The 25,216-nt window shown below is 37.8% G+C and overlaps 1 protein-coding gene across 1 annotated transcript in view; it reads right to left on the bottom strand.

Moving 5' to 3' along the window:
* WDR72 (WD repeat domain 72) overlaps window positions 1-24,821 on the bottom strand; it is a gene marked incomplete at its 5' end in the record, with an annotated part of 204,347 nt that extends 179,526 nt beyond the window's left edge. Inside the window, 8 exons of the mRNA XM_080641930.1 lie at window positions 1,661-1,906; window positions 4,083-4,224; window positions 8,841-8,937; window positions 9,327-9,472; window positions 10,721-10,840; window positions 13,257-13,314; window positions 18,807-18,913; window positions 24,669-24,821. Of these exons, the coding sequence (XP_080498056.1) occupies window positions 1,661-1,906; window positions 4,083-4,224; window positions 8,841-8,937; window positions 9,327-9,472; window positions 10,721-10,840; window positions 13,257-13,314; window positions 18,807-18,913; window positions 24,669-24,821 (1,069 nt within the window). The remainder of the gene's footprint in view (window positions 1-1,660; window positions 1,907-4,082; window positions 4,225-8,840; window positions 8,938-9,326; window positions 9,473-10,720; window positions 10,841-13,256; window positions 13,315-18,806; window positions 18,914-24,668) is intronic.
* Window positions 24,822-25,216: the final 395 nt, after the last annotated feature.

Raw genomic sequence — 25,216 nt, 5'->3', positions numbered from 1 at the left:
GAGTCGTCATTACTTCTTTAAAGAATCACTATTTACTTCTATTCCATCAGGTATGCCCTCACTTTATATCCCCTGTGCAAACCAAGATAAATAGTAATTCATTTTAAGAGTTAGTGCTCAGGCTGGTTTTCTCAGTGGTTAGAGCCTCGGCCCACAGACCAAAGGGTCCTGGGTTCGATTTCCAGTCAAGGGCATGTACTCGGTTGCAGGTTTTACCCCAGGCCCCAGGTTGGGGCATGAGTGGGAGGCAACCAATCCACGTTTCTTTCTCACTTTGATGTTTCTCTCTCTCTTCATCCCCCCCCCCACCCCACTCTCTTAAAAAAAATCAATTGAAAAAAATATCCTTGGATGAGGATGTAAAAAAAAAAAGAGTTAGTGAAAATAAAACCTACTAGTCAAATGCAGGTTTCTGCTTATTTTCTTGGTAAGACAAAACAGCCCTGGTAAAAACTGCTAAGGTCTTAAGCTTTTTCACTAACTTTAACAGCAGCCATTGAGCTGAATAAGAGGACATTACTTCTCCTCGGTTCGGTTCATTGCTATTCACAGCTTTATTTCAGTCAATTACTGGGTCACAAGTCAGTAAGAAGCCAAAGTAAGCTGAGAACATTAGTAGACAAGGTAAAAAGTTTTTTGTGTTTGTGTTTTTTTCCAATGAGATTTGGTCTTTACCATTAAGGACCTTGCAATTAAGTAGGATCTGTGGAATAAAACATAGAATACAAATTCATCTACACATCTCCAAATCTCAGTCACCTCCTACATTTCCTGTCTTTACTTAAGACAACTTACTATATAAATCTTTATTTAATATGTACTCCCTGTTGCAATGCTCAAAGATGTAGAACAGCATATTTAGATTTCATTAACAAAGAAATAAAAATTAAAGCAGGAAGATACCTTTTTCTACTGAGTGGCAAATATTAAAAAGTTTACTAGCATACAAAGTTGGCTAAGACTTGAGGAATAAGGCATTTGCATAAGCTGTTAGTGGATACACATAGACACTGGTGCATGTTCTTTGGAGAACATTTTCAGATAAATTTTCAAATTTAAAAATTCACACAAATGTTGATCCAGTAATTCTGGGAATGAATACTATAGATATACTCACATATATGTGCAAAGATAGTTAATTCTGCATCATTTCAGTAGTTAAAGCTTAAAAAACCTTAAACAGCCATGAACAAGATATTTTTAAAAATTAAAATTTGGTAATTATTAATCATTTAAAATGAGCTCATAAATAATGTGCTCCAAAATATCTTATTGAGATTTCTTTAAGAACATTTCAGTAAAGTGTGCAGAATATGTTTCCATTTGTATAAACTAATTAAATAAATGCATATTGCTATGCTGGTATATGCTTATATTTGCATAGAATTTTTTGAGAAAGATATAAAGAAATGTATTAGCTGTTGCCCTTGGAGAAGGGAACAGGAAAATCAAGGAAGGACAGAAACACTTCTCATTGTATAATCTTCTGTTTGACTTTTTAAAAAACATACTACTTTAACTTTAAAACATGTTTTAAAGTTAAAAAATTTATTAGCAAATGCCAGCAAACTTTTTAAGCTTGAGCAATCTTCTTAGTACAATTTGTTAAAGTTGAATCTTAGATAAATTAAATTAATAGGGTTAAGTAAAATTCAATGACCTTTTAACAGAGAACCTCCTTCCAGAAGCCCTGCTTTGGCAGCACTCAAAGCCTGTGTAATGAAAATGTTCCCATCTTCACAGCCACATACTAGTTTATCAAGACTTGGGACATACTCTGATGAAGTGACCACCACAGTTCCAGTTCCATCTTTAAATCCAGAGAAGTAGTCGATAATGCTTTGTGACATGATATGATGCTTATCAAAATTATCTTGAAGGGTCCAGGTGGTAGTTATCGGTATCTCTAAAAGGAAAACATACAAGAAGGGAAATTTTGGTTTATATAGCTAGCACAGATTGGGAAAATATTATCAAGACACCATCCCTTGGGGGGTACATAGAGGCTCCTTTACTATCCTAATAGTGGGCTATAGGCATAAAAGTTCTCCTGAATCCACTGTCTTTATTCAAAATGCAACTTTATTGGTCCTCTGTCCTTCGAGGAGCCTTGAAGAATAAATGTGTATTAATGCATTCATTTTAGACATAGGTCTACTGAACAGAACTGAGGAACTACTGCAGTGATGTAAACTGTAAGACCAATCTCATGAGTTCTCCACTTGCCTTAGCAATGTTAAGAAAGAAAATTGGGGGAGTTTTTAGTTGTGTGAGATAAAGGGAAGAAATTTATTCTTTAAATGTCAAGGATAGGAATATCTTAAAATTGTACCATAACCCTAGACAACTATCTATGACTACCAAAAGTGCTGGTTACCATTTTATGTAGCTGACAACCCAAGCATGAGAACTGGGCCTCGGGCAGGCTCAGGAAGTGAGAGAGGCTTGGCATCCAGGACAGCAGAAGGCAAGTTAAAGCCAACCTATCTCGCTATGAACTGGCCTCCTTGGCCTTATGGTCCACATGCTACAGTGACTGTGAAAACCTCAACCCCAAAACTTAGACTAGCACCAAGAGTTGTCATAAATGTCTACGGCTCTAATTACAAAGAAGGTTGACTGGACGTTTAATGCTGCTGCTGTAAGTAGAACAGACATGAAAAATCCTAGAGCCACCACCAAGTGGCCTCAGCAGTGGGCATGGCATACTTTTTTTAACTCTTAAGATTGGCTTGTAAGAAACTTTCCACACACTACACCAAGCTCTTAGTCTATTTCTTGACCCATTTCTAACTAATCTATGTCTAAACCATTTTGAAAACATTTGGGACAGGACACTAAAAGTGATACCAGTGAAATAATTTACTAATGGAAACTTGTGCTTGGAAATCCTACCTAATAAAGAGGGAATATGCTAATTGACCCTCACGCCGTCGCAAAGATGGTGGTGCCCACAACCAAGAAGGAGGGAATATGCTAATTGACTGCCCCACCCTCAAAGATGGTGGCGCCCACAGCCACAAGATGGCGGCGCCCAGTCCCCTCAGCCCCGCTGGGGCAGCAGGAGCACTCTGTGTACCTGCCTCCAGAGTACCCCAGTCCCCTCAGCCCCCCAGCCACCCAGGTCTGGCCTGAGGCACAGGCAAGCCTCGGATGGCAGCTGCCCAGCTGCTCAGGGCTGGCCCGAGGCACAGACAAGCCTCAGATGATGGCTGCCCAGCCACCCAGGGCCAGCCTGAGGCGCAGGCAAGCCTCACTGCCCAACTGCCCAGGCCACCCGAGGCTCAGGTAACCAGGGCTGGCCGAGGCTTGCGGTGCCGGCAGTGGCAGCAGCAGAGGTGTGATGGGGGCATTGCCTTCTCCTGATCGCCATGTCGCCTCCCACCCCTGAGGGCTCCCAGACTGTGAGAGGGGGAAGGCCAGGCTGAGGGACCCCCCTCCTCCCGTGCATGAATTTTCATGCACCAGGTCTCTAATTCAAGTATAAAGAACCATGATTCAGCTGTGCCCCGGACAATGATTCACAGAGGTGACAAACTGATTTGGAATAAATGGAAAAGAGTAAGATGGGGTTCCTCAATTTGGAACACACTGTCTCAGGAGTTTGAAAGTTCTCCACAATAACATTTACGTTGATGATTTCAGTGTTTTATTCTAAGAAAAAAAAAATAAGCAAATGTGAAATCATATAATCATTCAAATTGTCAGATGTTTTAGTGCTCACATTTATATATGTGCTTCCAAGCAGCTGTAATAATCCCCATAGAGGAATGGGTTGAAAAGGGGTACAGCATATGGACATGACAAAATAAAAAATATGAATATGGCCTAGCAGCCTGCTCTATATTGTTATTTCCAGCATTCATTTTACTTCAATAAGACATCACTCATGTTAAATTAAGGTTATTTTGTATTATATTGGCTGAATAGCTGCATAAGCTCTATAAGGGATTTATGTTGGCATCTAGTGCATAGTAGCATATGAGAAATTTTTTCCTGTTTGTAGCTCATGTTACTCAACTTAGAAAAGTGTGGAGTTAATTATAAACTAGTCCTCAGGAGACATGTGAAAGCCATCTTACCTCCAGGAGAGCCATCAAACTTGGATACGGGAACATCGGGGATGTGCCACAAAGTAATTCTTCCTGAGACTTCTCCAGAGAAAAGTACCTTGTAGAAAGGCTCTTTCCTTTCATTCATGTAACCCATAACACAGGGAAGGCTCTGGTTCAAAACAAGAAGTTAGCTTTTATATAGGAAAATATCTAAGCATAAAATGACAGCCACTGTTTTTTAAATGAAGGAACAAAACTTCATAGATGAACTAAATTGCTTCCATTTTTTTCCCACTGTTTCTAAATTTTCAAGTACTTATAATCTCTTATTTAAGACAAAAAAGTTTTTGTAAAATAATAAGGAATGACATCAGCCAGACTTCAGAGAGTTAATGAGAATATCTAACATTTATTGAACATGTTCTGTGTATGTATTACATATACTACTAGGAGCTTTGCATGTATTCAGTTAAATAATCCTCTCAATAATCCTGTGAAGTTAGTACTGTCATTGTCTTCACTCTACAGATGAATAAACTGAAAGTGAAAATTTGACTTATCGAAGGTGACATAGACGGTAGTGAATTTGAGTCCAGTGATTCTGCCTCAAGAGCCCATATCTTGATAACAATACTCTACTGTCCACTAAGAAGGCTTCATTTTTTTATGTTCCAGTGATTAGTTAAAATAGTAACAACTAACATTTGTATAGTAATTTTGTGTAATTAATATACTTTCCACTTTCTATTGACCATTTTTTTCAAATTCAGCATACTTGATATCAAATTTCCTAAGTGGCCACAAAGAAAAATGAGTCCATAAATTGTTAAAATATGTATTACTATATGACTTTAATATACATAAGCATTATATTATATTGGTATAGTTTATATTGATGTTATATGTTTAGAGAGAGTTACAATTTTGCTGAGGCAGAGTATGAATATTGGGCACCAATGCTCTGAAAGACAGGTTTTCATTAGTGAATGAGGCTAGCATCTCCCCAGGACCTCAGTGCAGTGTAGATGTTCTTTGGATAGATAGGGATTATGCACAAGGGACCAAAATGATCAGGTGATTAGAAAAACAAAAATTACTTTTGATTTATAAATAAAAGGAGCACTGAAAAGAAAGCCAACTGCTGGTGCTAGAATGAAAGATGCCTAAGAAAGTCTTACTGATGGGATCACTTCGTAAGTTATATAAATGTCTAACCAGTATGCTATATACCTGAAGGTAATGTAATACTGAAAGTCAACTATAATTAAAAAATGTTTAATTAAAAAAAGAAGACTAAGCAAGTGAATTTCCTCATCAGAAAATACATGTTTGAAGGTCCAAACTTAAATAAATTAATGGGAAAATTCTATAATTTATCTTTAGAAAATATTAGGGGCCAAAATACTGCTACATTCAATCCTCACAACAAAGCTACAAAGTAAGTAAATATTGTTATTCTACTTGTTATGGAGATAAGGAAACTAAAATAGAAAGAAAATAAGAAACAAATCCAGGACAGTTCAAAGAAGATATGTAATCCTCTGTAATCCTAAGAAGTGAAAAGAACAACAGTTCCTATGAAGTCAGTTCTCTGAATAAACCTTGTTTTGTCTTGTTTTTAAGATTCAGGATACAATGTGGGGTCTTAGAGTTCTCATAGCCATCATCATTGTAAGTGTTAGAATGGTGTTGATAAAACTTGATTAAATTAACTTCTCAAATACTCTCAGCCTTTAGGAACCTTAGACTTGACCACCAGTCCAGCCTCCCGTGCTGTGTTGATGAGAATGAAGCTCTAGAGAGGCTGGTGGGTTACTCAAGTTGGGGCAGCGCATCTCTTCCCTCCCAGCTCCATGTGCTGTTGTTCCCTCACTGGTCCTGCTCAGAGTCTCTTACCATATGAATTCTGATTGTTCATCCCAGGATACAGTACCCATCACAAGGAGTGTCCATCCTCCAAGATGTAATAAAATAGTCATTAAGAGTGAATTCTTGGGGACTAACTGCCTGGATTCAAATACTGGTTTTAGCACATGCTAACTCTATTAAAGGAGCTAATTACTTGATTTAGACAATTTACTTAACTTCTTTATGTCTCATGGTCCCTAGATATGGAATGAAAGCTAATAAAGACACCTACTATGGCCCAGCCTGCGTGACTCAGTGGTAGAGCATCGACCAATGAACCAGGAGGTCAGAGTTCAATTCCCAGTCAGGGCACATGCCTGGTTGCGGGCTCGGTCCACAGTATGGGGCGTGCAGGAGGAAGCCAATCAGTGATTCTCTCTCATCATTGATGTTTCAATCTCTCTCTCCTTCCCCTTCCTCTCTGAAATCAATAAAAACATATTTAAAAAATAAAGGCACCTCCTATGTGGGACTACTGTCAGGACTGAGTTGATAAGGTAAGGTGCTTAGAATGGTGCCAGGCATTTGGTACATACTCAACAAATATTAACCAGTCTTATTATCCACTTTCAGAACAATTGAGAAACTCACTCCAAAGACCCATTACCATACTCTCGGGCCAAACTGCATGGGTTCAAATCCTGGGAATTAACCTCTCTGAACATCCGTTTTAAAATGGGAACATGGTGGGTACTCATGTAAATGAAGCCGTGTGTATGTTTGACACTAATAAGAACTATCATCACCATCGTTGTCATTACTCAGTTCATGCACTCAAATGTCTTACCTGCAACCCTCAGGTTGTTCCTATCCCAGTTACTCCCCCTCAGACTGCAGCCATACTCCTCAACTAAGACCCTGGGAAGCCCGGCTCCTCGCTGTAACAGCCAGGAGCCCTGCCACAGGCCTCATCAGATATGACTTAAAGCTTGGAAGGCTCTAAGGAAGCTGCTGAAAGGAAAGGGAGGCCCCATTCTTGCTACTACAACTCCATCAGCAGATATGTCCCCAGCATCACAAAGGGTGACCCTGAGAGCATATTACTATCAATTCCTGAGATTTAATTCTATGGTATCTACCCTCTCCTCCCCCCCAAAAAAAACCCAGTCAATACTAAATGTTTACACAGCACCCTTTCCGAAGCTCACCAGGTCTAACAAACGCATCTCCCCACTCCACCAAACTGCTTTCACTACCTAATTTAAGTGCGACTAAGAAGTCTTGTAATTAGTGAATAGTGATGATGTTTTGAATAAGGTAAATAATATCTGACTTCCTTTTCTTGGCTGGATAAAGGGCGAGCAAGGGTCTAGGGTAGAACATCATCTTTCAGTTTTAGGTCATTCTGGTATATTGCACTGGTTTACAAGCACTTCCCGCCTTTCAAATACAGACGCAACTGCGGTCGTCTAAACAACAATCACTGATAGAGGGCTCATCAATATTTATCTTCACATTTTGAGAAACAAAACAAGGTAGCTTCCCACAGATCAGTATTTTTTAAACTTGTTTTGTAATTGCTGTATTTTTTCCTTGTAATTATGCGTACAGTGTTTATAGTTGCAGTAGACTAGAAGCCCCTAAAGGACACTACGTATATGTAGCGTTTAGGGGGAAATGTGCTTTGTAAAACTGCAGTCTAGAGGTAGAAAGGAAAAAAGGGCAGGCCCTTTCAAAAGAACTAAAAACGCCTCTTGAGTCCGCCACAATGCTGCTTTTGTGATCAACGGGACACAGATCCATTGCTGCCACAGACGACTGCAGAAATACCGCTGAGTGCCATAATTCTGAGGTCTGCCTATGCCCCAGCGGTACCAGTAGTTCTAATTTTTGGCTGACAGTTTCTTAATCAACTTTTTGCAACAAACCCTCACAGATATGTCAGCGGAACAATCACTGAACTGTAGGATTTCCGACAGCTATGCTGTCTGATTATGCAAAACATCACTCTGTAACAATTAACATGCTTCCTTGGTTGACACATCAGTAATTCAAAGCTCCTCCATTCTCCATGAAATACCTTTTCGATAATTAACTAGTGACTAAGTCCAATAGGTTAAAAAAAAACACCACTTTGGTTAACACTACTATAACAAAATAACTGCTTAAATTTTCAGGCTTCATAGAGTGTCAAAGATATAATTCCACCAAGTAAAAGCTCACAATTATATCCTCAAATTTGTGAGGAATCATAAATAAATTTGTTTTAATTAGAACAATTATTCATAAAAAGAGCTAAATACATGTGAAAATGATTTCAATATTTTTTTAAAAAGCGGGATATAAACATTTTGATAAACTTTAAAAATTGGAAAGATACATTAAAAGGTTAATCTTGTATCAAACCATACATTAAAAGGATCAGTGAAGAGTGTGTGTGTGTGTGTGTGTGTGTGTGTATGTGTGAGTGTGTGTGTACAGAGAGAGAGAGAGAGAGAGAGAGAGAGAGAGACTAAATAAAGTAAAATGTTGGCAACTGGTGGATCTAGGCAAGAGGTAAATGACTGATGACTGAAATAATTTTGCAAGTTTTCAAATATTTAAAAAGTTTTCCAATTACAGTGAGTAAATACACATAATAAAACATACTTACAATGAATATTTATGGTGGCAGAGTTGGAATTTTACTTCCTCCTTTTTAAAAACATTTATAATTTTTTATAATAGATATGTATTGTTTAATCAGACTTGAAAACAGATTTTTTTATGCAAAGTTTTCTCTTTAGTAGCCACTAACTGTTAGATTTGATTTTCTCATTAACCAATTGATGTGACTCTTCAATTCAATTTTTCAAGCCTGACTCTCTTACAGACAAAGCAGCACTTATCTGAGAATCGGAGCGAAACAGCACTGAGCAGCCCCTTTTCTTGCATTACCTTATTTTCCTGCACAGAAGCAGAGCACAGTAAATGAGGGTAAATGGTCTCTCTAAGCACTCTTCCATCAGCAGGGTATATGCTTTTGGAAAGCCCACTGCGTGGCAAAAAATAAAAAGCAAAGTTTAGAACTTTGGGGCTCTTTATTCGTGTGTGTGTTTTTTTCCCTCCCCAATTTCAAAAGCCGGATGGTACCATTCAAGTTTCTAAACTCCAGTTAGAAATTGTTGGGTTAATAATTACAAGTGACTTTTTGAAACCCCAGCACCAGCTGTACAAGTTATACATGGCTAATCTCATTCCTTCATCCCCTGCTGTTTCATACAAAGGCCGCAGCCCACCAAGCCCAGAGTAAATCTTCCAGTGCCAAAGTTGTTTTGTTCTGGTTTTTGATCATGAGCAGCATGCGGGGATTTTTCCATAATAAACCTCCCAAAGTTCATTTCCAACCTGAATGTTTTGTATGCCGCTCCCATCTGAGCCCACCTGTTCAGCAGCTGATAGATGTAACTGTGACCATCTTCTGTCCAGATGATGATTCTGTGAGCAGCAAGCACCTCTCCACCAGCAAAGAACTGCCCTCTTCTACTGACTTCAGTCCGCAGAAGGGAAAAATCACAATAATCATAAACCTAAAGCCCAAAATGAATGAGGCACATTAGCAAAAGCTTCCAATCTAATCTGCCAATGAGGTGAAAGATAAATTGTGCTCATCAAGACTATTTAGATGACAGTATTAATGCAACAACATACTAAGTATTGATGATAGCCCACACTGTACTCATGCATTAAGATATTCTACTAGCACTTAGTTTTTCTTATTGTCCTAAAGTAGGTTTCAGTAGGTAAACTTTATTTGGCTAATGTGTCCATTAAGCACAGAGACTAGAAATCCCAAAATCTCTATATGATTTTATTCTTCCCATATGGGTAATCCACTTTAACATTTGAAAATTTATTACACAAAAAGTCTAAATAGTAGAAATCATTTGTTAGACCATACACTTAGTATTTTCGTTTTAAAATATATCAGCATATACATAAGACAACATAGAGTCATTAACTGAACCCCGTATATGAAACATCACAGGAAGAGAGAGTGCTATCAAGTGATGGTAACTTGGCTTTTTTTTTAAAATCTTTTTGGAGACATCAGTGAATATATTTACAAAAAAGAAATATACATTCCCTAAAAAACAAATGTAGTGACAAAGCAAACAAAGAAATACATCCTATATAATAAAAGGGTAATGTGCAAATTGACTGAGCAGCGGAACGAATGGTCACTATGATGCACACTGACCACCAGAAACAGACGCTCAACGCAGGAGCTGCCCCCTGGTGGGTCAGTGTGCTCCCACAGGGGGAGCGCCGCTCAGCCAGAAGCCAGGCTATGGCTGGTGAGTGCAGCAGTGGTGGCGGGAGCAAGGGCACCCGAACTGCAAAAGGGAGCAGGCTGGACTGAGAGACTCGCCTCGCTCCCTGAGAGCACAAATGTCAAATGTCGTGCACCGGGCCTCTAGTATATAAATAGGACTGATTTATGTAGGTGAAAGTATTAGTTTTATTTTTAATTCTAAAGATCAAGCATCAGATTTTGAAAATAATCTAGAGATAAATGCTCTTTATTAATATGGTTTGTTATTAATAACATGAGCACTTACTACTATTACATGTATAATCTCCTGAGAGGCAAAACAGCAGAACTAATAAAAGTCAGTCAAAAAAAAGAAACAGGTCATCCATGCTGTGGTCATAATTTAATAAAGAGTTTGTATCATATTTTAAATCATATTCTTATAACTTTTGCACTGAACAAGAAAAAAAATTAAAAATTATATTTGTATATCATTGGTATTTATTATGTTGTTTTATAATACCTTCCAACATCTAGAAAATACCACCAACAGAAGTCTCTCTGTATATGTGCAAAATCGTATTGTCCGGCAGTTCAGGGAGTCAAGAAATTTGGATTCCTTTTCATAGACATCTTGCTTTTCCTTCAAAAGGAATGAAAACATTTTAGTACTAGTTCTAGGTCATTTACATGCAACTGTATCAGGAGATTTGCTTCTCAGAACACCTGAAGTAGATCACATCATTATTAAAAAATGAAAAGCACCCCAGTTTCCTTTTTAGTATTCTGAACTACGAAGTTACTTTGCAAAAACTAGCATGAGCAGGAAACCCACTTGGACTCAAGGATTCATCATGTAAACTCATTCAACAAATATTCTGTGGGGTCTAGGCTGGATGCTGAGAATGTTAACATTGAGTTACTGACATTCAGGCTTGGCAGAAAGACAAACCAAAAAAAAAAAAAAAAAAAAAAAGGAAAATAAAAATTTTAAACCCTGCAGTATCTTAATTGCTATCACAGAAAAACACACAAAATGCTTTGAAAAGATCGAAGAGTGGCCAGACACTATATTCTCAATCTGAAAATGCTGGGTGTGTGTTTCTTGAGCTCAGGATGCCAATACAGTCCGAGGCTTCCTCATTCAAGACACTCCTGAGGAGAGTTCAGAGCCCCAGGGGGCAGCCAAAACAATTCCCTCACCAGCAAGCACAACAAATACTATGACTGTTCTTTTGTCCATCACCTCAACTTGTAGCCTAAAGCCAGGGAGCAGGGGAATATACTGGACTCCCAGGGTATCGGACCCACGGCTGTGCATAGTTATCTCCCTGCCACTGCTCACACACACACCCAGAAGAAAGAGGGTCTCCTGCTGTAAGGGACAGAATGAGATTCTTCTACAATTTGTATTTTTAATTAAAACATAATCTGTGTGTGTGTGTGTGTGTGTGTGTGTAAAAACATTTGCATGTGCATGGAGAAAAGGATGGAAGGACACAATTCAACTGTGTCCAATGCCTACCCCTGGCACTGGAAGCAGGAAGAGGAATAGGGGAAGCACACAGAGATACACAGAGATAAAATGTAGACCCTTCTATATTATTTGAACTTCTAAAAATAAGCATGTACTGTCCCTGTAATTTTAAAAATGTCCATAAATATGGATGGGGAAAAAACGTTTCACAAGCCAACCTGAATGCTGTTGATAGATGAAGAGAGATCCCACACTTTGAGTTCACCCGTAACTGATACCACCAAGAGAGAATCTTCTGCAAAAACAACAATGGTTGCATATAAGCTGACCACTGCAATAACTGGTTGATGTAAAGATCATTTCATAGACATTTGGGGATTATGCAGGGCTATGCCAGTGGAAAATATTCAGCTTTGTTGTTTTCTTAAATAAACATTTTAGATTAGGTCTTACATTGATTTTAACATTCCAAAGTGACCCCATATAAAAGGAGAGCCGCACTAAAAGCAGAACCACATAAACACCATCCTGTTGGCAATATCACACCTTCCTATTCCAGACATCAGTATGGAGACAGCCTTCCTGTCCCTGGGCAGTCGCTCATTATAGAAATGAAATTCTCTTCATCTAGCACATCTAGAAGATACAGCAAGATGAAAGTTCCAAGAGTCCTGCTCATCCTCAAGAACCCTATTCTTGTCACATTTAAAAATACCAAGCAGAGTTGGGTGGTGGACACACAGGTTCTCCTCTTTCCACATTTTAACCTTGTGCTGATTTTCCAACAACACCCTGAACCACTTGCCTGGGTGTCCCCAGTTTTTCTTAATCTGGCTTCGGGACCTATCCCCACTACCAAGTAAACATAAAGAAGCATTCTGAATGCTTGCCCAGTAACTTAACAACTAGTTCCAAAGTGCTATTTTCATATACAGTCTCTTAGTGTTATGTATTACCCAACCATTACCTTGAATTCTCATGGAGTGAACGATGCACATGCAATTGATCCAATCAGGAGATTGGGACGATGTGAAAGTGTGAACTAGAACCAAGGTTTTGGCGTCAATTATAAGAATGTCTTGATATTCTCCACAGCATAGAAGCCAGCCTTCTCCTGTCATGCGGAATGAGCAGTGGTAATACTGTGCAAATGAAATTCAAGCAAAAATGTAATTATCACTAGCAATTAACATAAATTCTCCAGATTTTAATTTTATCATCTATTCAATTAAGGTTTCAGACTGAAGAGCAACTAAAATTTCTTTGACTTAGGTTATTCCCTACTTCTGAAATGTTGATTTTGCACTTTAGTCTCATTTGTATTTCATAATTTCTTTATAGAAAAGGGGATCTTTTGTGAAGAGGGAACAAAAAGCTCGCAAGTCTATTATTTCTGGAGTGCTGTGTAGAACTAAACAACAACAAATAAAAAAACAGATTCCTTATTCTAGTAACATTGCTACATGTTAAGAAGAGATAAAAGTGTTTGAAGAGCATTGGAGGAATTTTGGTGCTGAATAAGTTTTGAGAATGGCTTTCATTAAAGATTGCGTAGTACAGTCTACCCTTGAGGCTCTCTCACTGCACCGGTTTTGGTCACTAAAGAGAGCTGGTTTGTGTTGCAGTGCAGGTCATGGATCCTAAAAGCAATAAGTGAAATATGAAAATCTGTCAGCACCACTGGGATTGTGCAACTACCTTACATCTATGCTGGAGTCCGTCTACCAAAAGCCAAGAGCCGTATTAAATATTGGGAAGTGATTACAAAGGTTATGACTATGCCTCTTGCTCTCTTCATGGATAACAAAATCAGAATCTATCTACCCAAAAAAGTTTAAAATTGGAAACCAGGAAAAAGAAACAAAGAAAAACTCTTTTTGCTTTATAAAACAGCGCATCATTAAAATGGAATCTTTCTGTGTGTGTGTGTGTGTGTGTGTGTGTGTGTGTGTGTTGTGAGTGTACCTAAGGAAAAAATAAGAAAATTGTCTTTCAAATTTATCTATGCTAAGAACAGAAAAATATTGGCTGAATAATAACTTTGGGGGGAGAAAAATGCCATAGTAAAAGATGATAACTGACCACTTTATAGTCCAATGACAAAAATGAAACATTCAAGAAAAAAAATACCCTCCAAAGACATTTCTTCGAATGTGTGCCCGGTGATGCCCTGAAGGAGCTGCAGAACCCAGAAATGTGCTGAAGGAGGTGCCCGTACTTACGCAGATTGCAGTGTGTCTGTAGGGAAGGGCGGCCTTCTCCACGCACTGCCCGTTGGTGACATTCCACACACACATCTCCCTAGCAGAGACAATCTCGTATTATTCTCTGTCATTTCCACTCAATTGGCTGGAATAATTTTTGTGCCACTAAGTTTTTCTTTAGCGCTGCACTTAAATGCGGCCTGATCGTTTATGGGGCTTTTTGTTACAGATTACTGGGCAAGAAAATGTCGTGGTCATTAGCAGGAATGACATACTGTATCTGTGTCTTTTTGTCTGGGTAATTACACCCTGCCGCCAGCCTGCACACCTTCCCTTAGTGCCAACCTGACCTACAGCAGATTGTGAGGATACAGCCATCACAGCCTTTTGGAGTGACAATACAACAATCTTTCCATGGAAACTGCCTCCTCTTGAAAATGGTTGATTTCACTGAACTTAAACTACGTATTCTGAAAAGCATAACACATCGTCTTGTGGAGCCCAGGTAGCAGTTTTGTGAAAATGAACAGTGCCACCAAGAGGCCACATTTGGTCTTTCGTTGATGGGGTTTATTTCTTCGCTTCTGAAATCCTGAAATCATCCTTGCAACTCAATGTTTAAAAAATGTTCGTTGTTTAGAAAACTGACTTGATTACATATATGTTACAAACAGATAGACACAGTTATGAAATTCAGCTTTAAAATACATCTAGTGTAAGGCAGTTTAAATCTCTATGGTTTCTGTTCACAAAAACCAAAATGGCTGTTTCAGAATTGTCCTGTAATATTCTTCTATTTTGACAGTTTCAAAACATACGCACAATTTTTCATGGAAGAAATGGAAGTGTTATTGGCATTAAGGGAGAAGCTATTAAGAAACAAGATATGGACTAATATTGTTAATTGTACTTTGTGATTGCCAGGCTCTTTTTTGCTTTTCTAGTCAAACACCAGGACTCAATTTTTGAATCAGTGATTTTCAACCTGGGTGACTTTGCCCCACAAAGGATATTTAGCAATGTTTAGAGATAGTTGGGTTGTCACAATTTAGGAACACACGGCTGGCATCTAGTGGAGAAAGACTAGAATGCTGCTAAACATCTTTAATGCATAAGATGATCCCTACAACAAAGAATTTTCTAGTGGTTCAAATGTCACTAGTACTAAGGTTGAGAAACCATGTTCTAGAAAGAAAATATTCATCATGTTTTTTCATCTCTGTTAATATCCAACCTTATTCCAAAAATAACTTGAGTCATGGGTGAGGGTATCTGTGTGTGTCTGAAAAATAAGATCGGAAGAATGGTAGAAAGTGAAATAATGTATCTCAAAGGTAAAAAAAAAACAACAAATAAACAACGACCAGAAAAAATGTATGTCAAAAGTAAAAATAAAATAGAATCTTAAGCAGTCATCAATATAAATTTTTTATCTCTATAAGGAATTTGAGTTTATTAGCATGGTGCTCAATTCTTCTGGGAATAGTTCCAAAATACCCTCATAAATTCTAAATTTATGATTCAGTGTTTGGGTGCTAGCATGTGGATTTTGGAAAATCTCCTGGTCAGTTAACCTGTTCCTAGGTAAGTCTATCCCTAAACTAGTGGTTCTAAACTCTGGCTATCCATTAGAATTATCGGGGAGTTTTCAAAAGTACTAATATCTGGCCTGGCCAGAGTGGCTCTGTGATTGAGCATTGGCCCATGAACCAGGAGGTCAGAGTTCAGTTCAATTTCCGGTCAGGGCACATGCTCAGGTTGTGGGTTTGATCCAAAGTGAGGGGAGGGGCATTTGGGAGCCGGCTGATTAATGATTTCTCTCTCATCACTGATGTTTCTCTCTCTCCCTCTCCCTTCTTCTCTCTGAATAATATATATATATATATATATATATATATATATATATTACTGATATCTGGGACCCAACCCAGACATCAAGCCAGACTAATTAAATCATATTGTTCAGGCTTGAAACCGGGGCATCAGGCAAAGCTCCCCCACTGATACTGATGTTTCTACACTCGCTACTCCGAATATGTTCTCTGAACCAGCAGCATAAGCATTGTTCTGGAATATTCCAGCAATGTCCAGGAAAGTGTTAGAAAATGCAAATTCTTGAACCTCAACTCAGACCTTCTGAACCCATTCCTCCAAGGTGGGGCTCACACATTCTAGTTAAACAAGCTGTGCAGGTAATCTGATGCAAGCTCCTGTGAGGATGTTTGTCCATCTCTTTCGCCTTATCTCTTGCTGGTGCTTAAAAGTTTTACTAACACGCAAAAGCCCTTTTTATCAATGCCAAGACTTTTCGCCTTAAAGAATATCTGTTAATATAAAATATTTATTAATATAAAATATTAATACTACTATATCAACCTTATTTTGGTTGTTATTCATCTGATAAAAGTAAGTGGACGGAAAAAAAGATTTAACTTTTCCATGTCCTTATGCTGGTTTGTGTTTGGTTTTATTTTTAATTGTCTGCCAATCTTTGTAATTTAATTGAAGGGCTTAGAACCTTTACATAATTTAGATTGCTGTTCTATTCCAAGTTATTTCAACTATCTTATTTTGTGCTTTCTATTTGTCCCATTTATTTGTGTCTTCTTTGGATTAAACAACATGTTGTTTTTTTCTCTTTTTAAGTTGGAAGTCATATATTCTTTTTGTTTTATTTTTATTTCCTTTGACTGTTCTTTCAGCAGGTACCCTGGAAATGTCACCATGTACATCTAGCTTAAAGTCTAAAGTTCATCAACATCTTCACATACTGCTAAAACACCAGAACATTTGGAATCTGATCATTATACTATTATATGAAACTGTCGATTAGGACTGTGCGGAGATGGGGTGGGGAGTGTATATAAATATTATTGTGTCTTACAGTTTATGTTTATTTGCATTTTAAAAATATTTGCTCTGTTTTGTTCAATATTCCTTCTCCCATCTCAGATTTCCCTTCTGAAATCATTGTCCTTATGCAAGAACATAATTTAGAATTTTGTTACTTATAAAGCATCTGTTGGCAGTGATGGAAAGTTTTACTAGTATTTGACTTAAATGTTACTATTTTTCCCTCATGTTTTGAAGGTATATTTGTTAGAGATACACTTCTAAATTGATAGTTTCACTTAGTATTGAGAAGTCAGCTCTCAGTTTAATTAGCATTCCTTTGTAAATAATGCTTTTTCTCACTGACTACTTTCAGGATCTTCTCTCTCTTCTTCTTAGTCTCTCTCTCTCTCTTTGGCACTCGATTGTTTCATAATCAGGTCTCCAATTGTTTATTTCCTCTCATTTACCCCAGAATTTACTGGGATTCCTGAATCTTAGAATTTATGCTTACACATGTAATACTTAGGGGGGAAAAAACACATGAAAAACTGGGTTATGAGGCAATTTTATGTCCCCTCTGATCATCTTGGAGGCAAAAAGGCTAAGCACCCAGTCATATCCACAGACTTCTGAAAACTATAAAAATCATTGTTGTTTGGGAAATAATAGGCCAAGTCTAGTAATTTTCATAACTTCTAACAGATTAAATTAGCATATATTGAGGATGCAATAGCTCTAAGAAATATATTATAGATGCAGGACAAGTTTTGGACACCAAAGGAACAGAGTTCTAGAAAATTCAAATTCTGTTGGAAAAGGAAGACCAAACCAGGCTCCTCGGCTGTTTAATAATCATATTCACAGGATTTATACAGCTGGATTCATCAATCATCAAGAATAGACTCTTTTTTGGAGCTAGACCACTGTGGGCAAAAACCTCAGTCTGGAACTCGGTTACATTTCAGATCTATTTCTCACATAGCTATTATTTTTCTCAGTTCTCCACGTAGATTCAGAAAAAAGCTCACACACACCCACATTCACACACACCCCCAAATTCTCTATGTGGGAATACCTATTTCAGTATGTGTAGCAGGTTTTGTGGCAGCCCTACTATATGAGAATTACTGGCAACTGTTAAAAAAGAAGGTACTAAGTCATTTCACTTTATTTAGCCTTATTCAAAATTCAGTCTCTCTAAGTATAACAATTATGGGAATAGGTACTTCTTTGGGATAAGCTATGGAAATAAGTACTTTTTGGATATCAGTTCCTCTAGCTGTTTTGTTATAAACTATTTTGTTTCTCCAGGTTGGACACTTGATTCCTCATTATTTTGGTTCTCAGAAATTAGAGCCATGTAATTTCTCTTCAGATTAAAACCAAAAAAGGAGGGGTTCTCTTGTTTTAAGAAGTAACCCAATCCCTCATTCACAAATGCATGCTCATTCAATTTTGTGTTCTTGAGTACACCTTGGCAAATAACTCATCAGCCAGGTCTGCTTTCTTAGCTCTTTCATCAGTGGGGCTTTTTCCTACAAGTCCTGTTCATTGAAACACATCTCACTTCCACAAAACAGAACCCAAATCACTGTTTACGTTCCCTTTCCTTCTCTCTCCCACCGTTCCACTTACAATTGAATCCTCTCCTCTGTCCATTTTATAATGATTTCAGACAAGTGTACAACATGAGGATTGTATCAACTGAATTGTTTCACAGAACTGCGAAGGCTTGGATGGGTTTGCTTAAGAGCTCAAAGTGAGTTGCTACATGAAAAAAGACAAGCGCCCAGGCTTTTCCACTTTCAATTCTGTAGTAGCTGGCATTTGCCAGTATCCTTGACACACTGAGGCTGCCAGAAAGCAGGATACACACACACTGGGATGTTTCCATATTGGGAGTCATAGTACTGATTGCAGTGCTTGGGATCATCACACAAATTAATCAACCCCTCAAAATCTAAACTTTTCTATGTACAAAAGGAACATGTTCATCACTAAGTTTTCCTTTGGCCCTATAATTCTGTACCCCGTGTTTTTAAAAAATAGAGAGGAAGTGGAGACGCGTACAAAGTTTCACACATCATACCTACCCATTTTCAGCAGCACTAACGACATAGCGCTGTTTAGAGAAGTCTCTGGCTTTCGCCACACATATTACTGAGGCTGAATGACCAAACAGAAGTTCTTTGGCTGAAATCTGAAAATGATGAGGGTAAGCTTTTAAAGAGCTGTAAACGTTATACTTAAAAACATACAAAAAATATGCACGATACGTTTATATTTAAAATTCTGCTAAGGAAATCCTGTTGTGTTATGTTACATACATTAGGAAAACTGATACATGGCATATCCAAATCCACAGAACAATAAACTTCTAAGTAAAGGAACTGTGTTGTATAAATTTTTTGGTTTGTTTTTGGTTTTGTATCCACCATGAAACCTAGAAGGTGGCCAGACCAGTTTTGCAACATCTGGCTTTTGAACACAAATAAGTCAGTGTTGATGTTTATTATGCACAAAATATGCCTCATATGTTAGTAGGATATTAATATACTAGTTTCAGAATTTCAGAAATGAGTTTACAAAACACAAATATTTGCCTTTTCTAACCATTATAATTCCTTACTTGACTTCCTGCCTTTGAAATAAACTTTTCTATATTAAAAATAAAATTGCAACTAAGCTATTATTTAAAATGCCAGTTTTTTCTCTAATCTGTGAATTTAAAACTATGGCACTAAGGCCTAATCCTCCCATTATTTCATTTGTGAAAGAAGTCTATTCCTCATTATTTTGTAAAACTTGATTATAAAAATCAAACTACAAAATGGAAAACATGCAAGATCCCCTGAAATGGAGGAATTGTCATTAAGGGACTAAAATTTAATTTGAATAACTAGAAAGTATGTGGTTAATAAAACTTGTCTCATTAGTAATAAAAATCTAATTTCCTAATGAATTAATATTCATGATGTGTGTTTTTTTTCTGAACTCTGCAGACATAGATGTATGTGGATGATAACACAACCATATCAATGAGAACAAATTATTTCATAGAATAATTGTTCTCTGCCTTTATCTTATTTCTATCATAACCAGAAATATTTCTTTAAAAAGTCTATTATCGGACTACATTTCAAGTGCGACAAGAAGGGTTTTGTCATTGATTAGAATCACTTACAATCCAAGTTCTGACTCTACCTTATTCCTGGGAAATTTAGAAGGTTCCATCTCAGAACAACATTAATATGTTTCCCCATCATCGTACTTGGAAATGCTTACCCCTAGGAATTTAACCCCATGTCCAGCATATTGCAGACCAAATTAAACAATGAATTGGGGCACATCAGGACATTCCCTCCTCCAGAAAAAATCCACTATGGACAAGATATCAGAATGGAACACCATTGCTTTTCACATGAAGTTCTCATTCTGCTATTAAATCCCCACATGCAGTTGAATAAGCTTGTCAATTCACTAGTCTCCTAACTTTATCATATTTTAGAACTGCTGTGAAGAATAATTTAAAAATTCTGCAATCACACCTAGTCATTATCATGATGAGAGCCAGGAGATCTTTACTTCTATCCACTGGCTCTCCCTCTGTGAAGCACTGTCTCCCCACCCCAACCCCCACCCCAGGTACCTCCAATGGCACAGATGATACAAAGCAAAGAACACACAAGTTGAGCAGCATCTACCAAATTCCAGGCACTGGTACAACTATGAACAGTGCTTAATCTTCATTTCAATGGTGAGGAAATCAAGGTTCAAATAATATAAGTCATTTGCCCAATAATACAAGAATTGGTAAATATGAACTAGAACTTAACCCAGATATCTCCATTCTTTCTTCATTTTGTCATTGTTATGTTTCCTTGTGAGTATTAAACAGAAAGAAAATAGAGTATTCCAATACTAAGGAAATATATGTTCAACTCACCTTTTTTATGCTCAAAGGTATGATGAATACCAGCAATCAATACCAGCAAACCCAAGTGAGAAAGTTCCTAGCATGGGACTTGGAGAGGCTCCTCATTAGGAAACAAAAGTTCCAGAGGTCTTTGGGTAGACCCTGAGCCTGGAAGCAGCATGCATAATCTGTACCCTGCCATCCTACACCCACAGACAGGGAGAGACTGAGATATGTACCCAATCCTCTGATGAATATTTGGATACTCCAAAATGTCCAGAACTTAAATAACCTTCTTTCCCTCCCTATTCCTACTCTCTGATCACCTCTATTCCTTATACAAGTACACAACGCCATTATCCCGCCTATCCCACCCATTCCACCCATCACTCAAACTCTAAATCTGAAAGGATTCTTTAACTGTTCCTGCTCCTCTACCCCACATCTAACTGTTGCTCAGTTCTCTCTTCTTTACAACTGTCCAGGCTTCATTTCCTCTTCTTTCCCATGGCCACTGATTTGGTTCATGCTAAAATACTCACCTGACTAAAGTACTGTAGAAGTGGGCTATCCATAATCCCTGGCCCTTATCTCATCTCCCCCTCCCTTCAAAATGCCCTTCACATTAATACTCAATGATATTCTAAATCACAAGTGTAATAATATAGTATTATGTTATCTCTTTGCAAAAAACATCTTCAATTCTCTCAATAGCACCATGTTTAATTAACATGTAGTGTTAGTTTTGCTAGTTAAAAAAAAAAACTCTAAACCCCTCAACATGTCAAACTCCAAATTGAGTCTGCTCCATCCCTTTAACCTACCTATCACCTCTAATTCACCTACTCAACTGTGTTCCAGGCCTACTCAACTACTTTTACCAGTTCCCTGAAAGCAAAATATTTATGCTTTTTATACACTCTTATTCTGTCTGCATTCTCCTCTGACCTTCTTTTCCTCTTCAAATCCTGTGCATACTCCAGAGTTCAGTTCAACCATCACCCTCAGGAAGCTTTTCCCTTCAAAACCACAATGATAGCATGTCATACTGATTAGGATGGCTATTATAAAACAAACAAAACAACATAATAAGTGTTGGTGAGAATGTTGAGAAACTGGAACCCTTGCATGCTGCTGGTGAGGAATATAAAGTGTAAACTGCTATATAAACCAGTTTGGCAATTCCTCAAAAAATATAAAATAGAACTACCATATGATCCAGAAATCCTACTTCTGGATATATACTCCAAAGAAGTAAAAGCAATAACTCAAACAGGTAGTTGTACACTCAGATTCACAGCAGCATTATTCACATTAATCAAAAGGTAGAAGCAACCCCAGTGTCTATTGATGGGTGAATGACTAAACAAAATTGGTCTATACAAACAATGGAATATTTTTCAGCCTTAAATGGGAAGGACATTCCGATACATGCTACAGCATGGATGAATCTTAAGGACATTATGCTAAGTGAAAAATGCAAGTCACAAAAGGATAAATACTGTATGCATTCACTTATATGGTATACATAGTCATATTTATAGAAACAGAAGGGATCCCACTGCTTTACAACTTAAAGTCTGTCTTCTACATTAGACTGAGAAACTTGAAGGAGGGATCTATGCCTAGAACAACAACAACAACAACAACAACAACACACCACATCTGTGTAACCTGTCTAATGACTGTGTGAGTAAGTGTCCTTAAGTTTGTTTTATAACTACATATGGTGGCAAGTGAGTGTTTAAGACCCTAGAACTGATGTATTTTCTTATCTAAATCCTTTTGGAGAGGGGAAGGCACGTTCCAAGTTTAGTATACAGAGAAAATAAATGCTCCCATATTATTTTACACTCCAGCCCCTGCAACTTCCTTCTCCGCTACCTGCTGTCCTCACCTTGATATGCCCTTAAGCTTCAAACTGCCCTATAGCCACTCGGTCACCCACATATTTATATCCTCTCTCTCTTACAATCTCCCATGTCCTCCAGGCCTCCCTTCTACCTCCCTTGCCCAATTTATGCCTTTATATATTCTTTTTTTCAAAGAAAAATAAAATTAAACCACTAAGTATTAAAATATCAATAATGGACCACTCACTTGACTACTTTTCTGATCCCAAAAGGATTTAAAAAATGTCCTTGATTTTTGAAAAGCCTAGATTTTTTCCTGCTAATAGTTGATACTTTGTTGGATGAGATTCATGAAAAAAAATAAGAGATGTTCATTCTTTCTGGCCCAATGGTTAGCCATAGAAAACGTTGAGAACTCTCATGTGGAAAATCTCACATTGATACTAATCGGTATCTTATTCGTGTTATTAACTTTCTCAGCCTATCCTCACAGTAAATTTCCAAAACATAAAGCTGATACAACCTCCTATTTAAAACTCCCTAATGGTTCTCCTTGTTTCTTCCATCCCTGCTGATCGGATTCCAATTCCTACATCATATCTGTAACTGTGGATTTCTCAATATCATTACTACAGTATTGGCATTTTGGATGGGATAATTCTTTGTCGTGAGGGGCTGTCATGTGCCCTAGAGGATGTTTACAGCATCCCTGGCTTCTATCCACTCCATGCCAGTAGCGCCCCCTTTCCTCTAGTTGTAACAACCAACAAGTTTCTGCCCTCATTATCAGATGTCTCTTGGGGTGTGGGAGGGCAAGAACTATTGCTCTAACCCCAAGCAAAAGACTTGCTTCTAAGAAAAGCGTGGCTTAGTTTCCCACTGACAATGCAGTGCAGACCACTCCCTATTTAGAATACCTTGTATTATAACATAACTGCATTGCATTAGCCTGCATCCTTCTTCTACTGCAACCCCTGGACAGCTAACACCAGGTCTTCTCGTCCATGTTTGAACTCAGGTACCTAGCATACTGCCTAACTTATAATATCCACTCAATAAATGCATATTAAATAAATGTTAAATAAATACCAGGAACATACCTAAAAAAATACAGAAATGAGGATTCGAAATTTCTTAAGCTATAGCAACCTACATATTATAAGACAACTATTCCAGCCAGAAAACACAACACTTCAATATTAAAAAGAATAGCAAGACATTTTTAGCCATTTAGGGGTCTGAATTTAAATTATGAGAGATGAGATAATCAGTGTGAGGGCCACCATTTTCAAAGCTCAACTGCTGAAATAACACCAGTTCCTTCTCTCAGGAATATTCATTAACATTGAGCTGAGCTGCTCTGCTATGCAGTTCTTGGCAGTCCTGTAGTGAAACTGCTCAGTGATGGGAGATGTTAACTAATCACACTATAAAATAGAATTACAATTAATTGTTAATTTAGGTTTTAAAGTGACAAACTTTAAAGGCTAAAAATAGTCTTTGATCTTTAAAAGGCTTCTTAATGAGGGCAGTATACTTTAAGTACATCATTAGTTTAAATGTTCAAATTGGGTCCACAGGCTGCTAGCACTAAGCAAATATCTCTTCCAATATGTTAAATGTTTATGACTTGGGACATAGACAAGTAATTGCTAATCAATGGGCCAAATCTTAGGTGAGGTCAGGTTCTGAAACAGGAGGACGACAATAGTAAATGGGATTTAGGGCTTTGTGATATGATCTGTGAAAATCACAGACAAGTGGAGACTAAAAGAATAGCAGGAAGGCCAACTGACAGAGACACCCAGATAATTAAGATATTACTCATTTAATTAATAGTGGTGTTCAAGGGTGCCCTTTGTTTAGATTAATGAACCATAATTTTTAGAATTACACTTACATGTCTGTAGTTCAGTTACTTAAACATATAATTCAGGATATAAAATAGTAAAACTCAGCATAGCTTAAAGGGTGATAATATCTGGTAACTAAAATTAGCAATAGTCCTAATATAATTTCCAGTATGATCTTGCTCCACCATGTAACACTTCATTCTCTCCAAATCCAGAAGTAAAACCAATTTATGACTTTAAGAAGCATCTCCCTAACAATCATGCAAACCTTCCACTGTCATTGCAGATGAACGCAAGCTGTGCTTATTTTGTGAGTGATAATATTTTCACTACCTTTAGTTCAGGTGAGAGACTCCAGAGACAGAGCTGACCCTCCTGACTTCCAGTCACAATTGTTTGCTGGTCATCGGTGATCATGATGGTGGTGATGCTGTGGGAAGGGGCCTTCTTCCCCCAGAGCGCAACTGCCTGCAGGGAGGACCTCATGTTGAGAGAATCTTGGAAACACAGAGAAGGAAAGAAGTGTACACAATAATCAGTCTTAGATTCAGGAAACTGATCACATTGCAAAGTGGATTTATAATGACACAAATTTGAATATGTTCTACCAGAGCCATCCATTAGAGGGGAAGGTAGTCATGAGACACTTAAATGACCATGCTTAGTGTTAATCTGTCCAAGATGAATGACTTTTATTCCAATTCTTGATAACTGATACTGATGAAGAGAAGGATAGAAACAGTCTGCCCACTCCACACCCAGCTCCGATGCTAGGTGATCCTGACCTCTCCAAAACCCAGCTAGGCCTCTCCAGAATAGAGCTGTCAGCCCGACCAGCATGGTTCAGTGGTTAAGCACCAATCTATGGACCAGGAGGTCAT

This window comes from Plecotus auritus (assembly GCF_963455305.1).
Source record: "Plecotus auritus genome assembly, chromosome: 1".
Taxonomy (NCBI): domain Eukaryota; kingdom Metazoa; phylum Chordata; class Mammalia; order Chiroptera; family Vespertilionidae; genus Plecotus; species Plecotus auritus.
The sequence above is the reverse complement of the archived record's forward strand: the minus strand, read 5'-3'. Positions and strand labels throughout refer to the sequence as shown.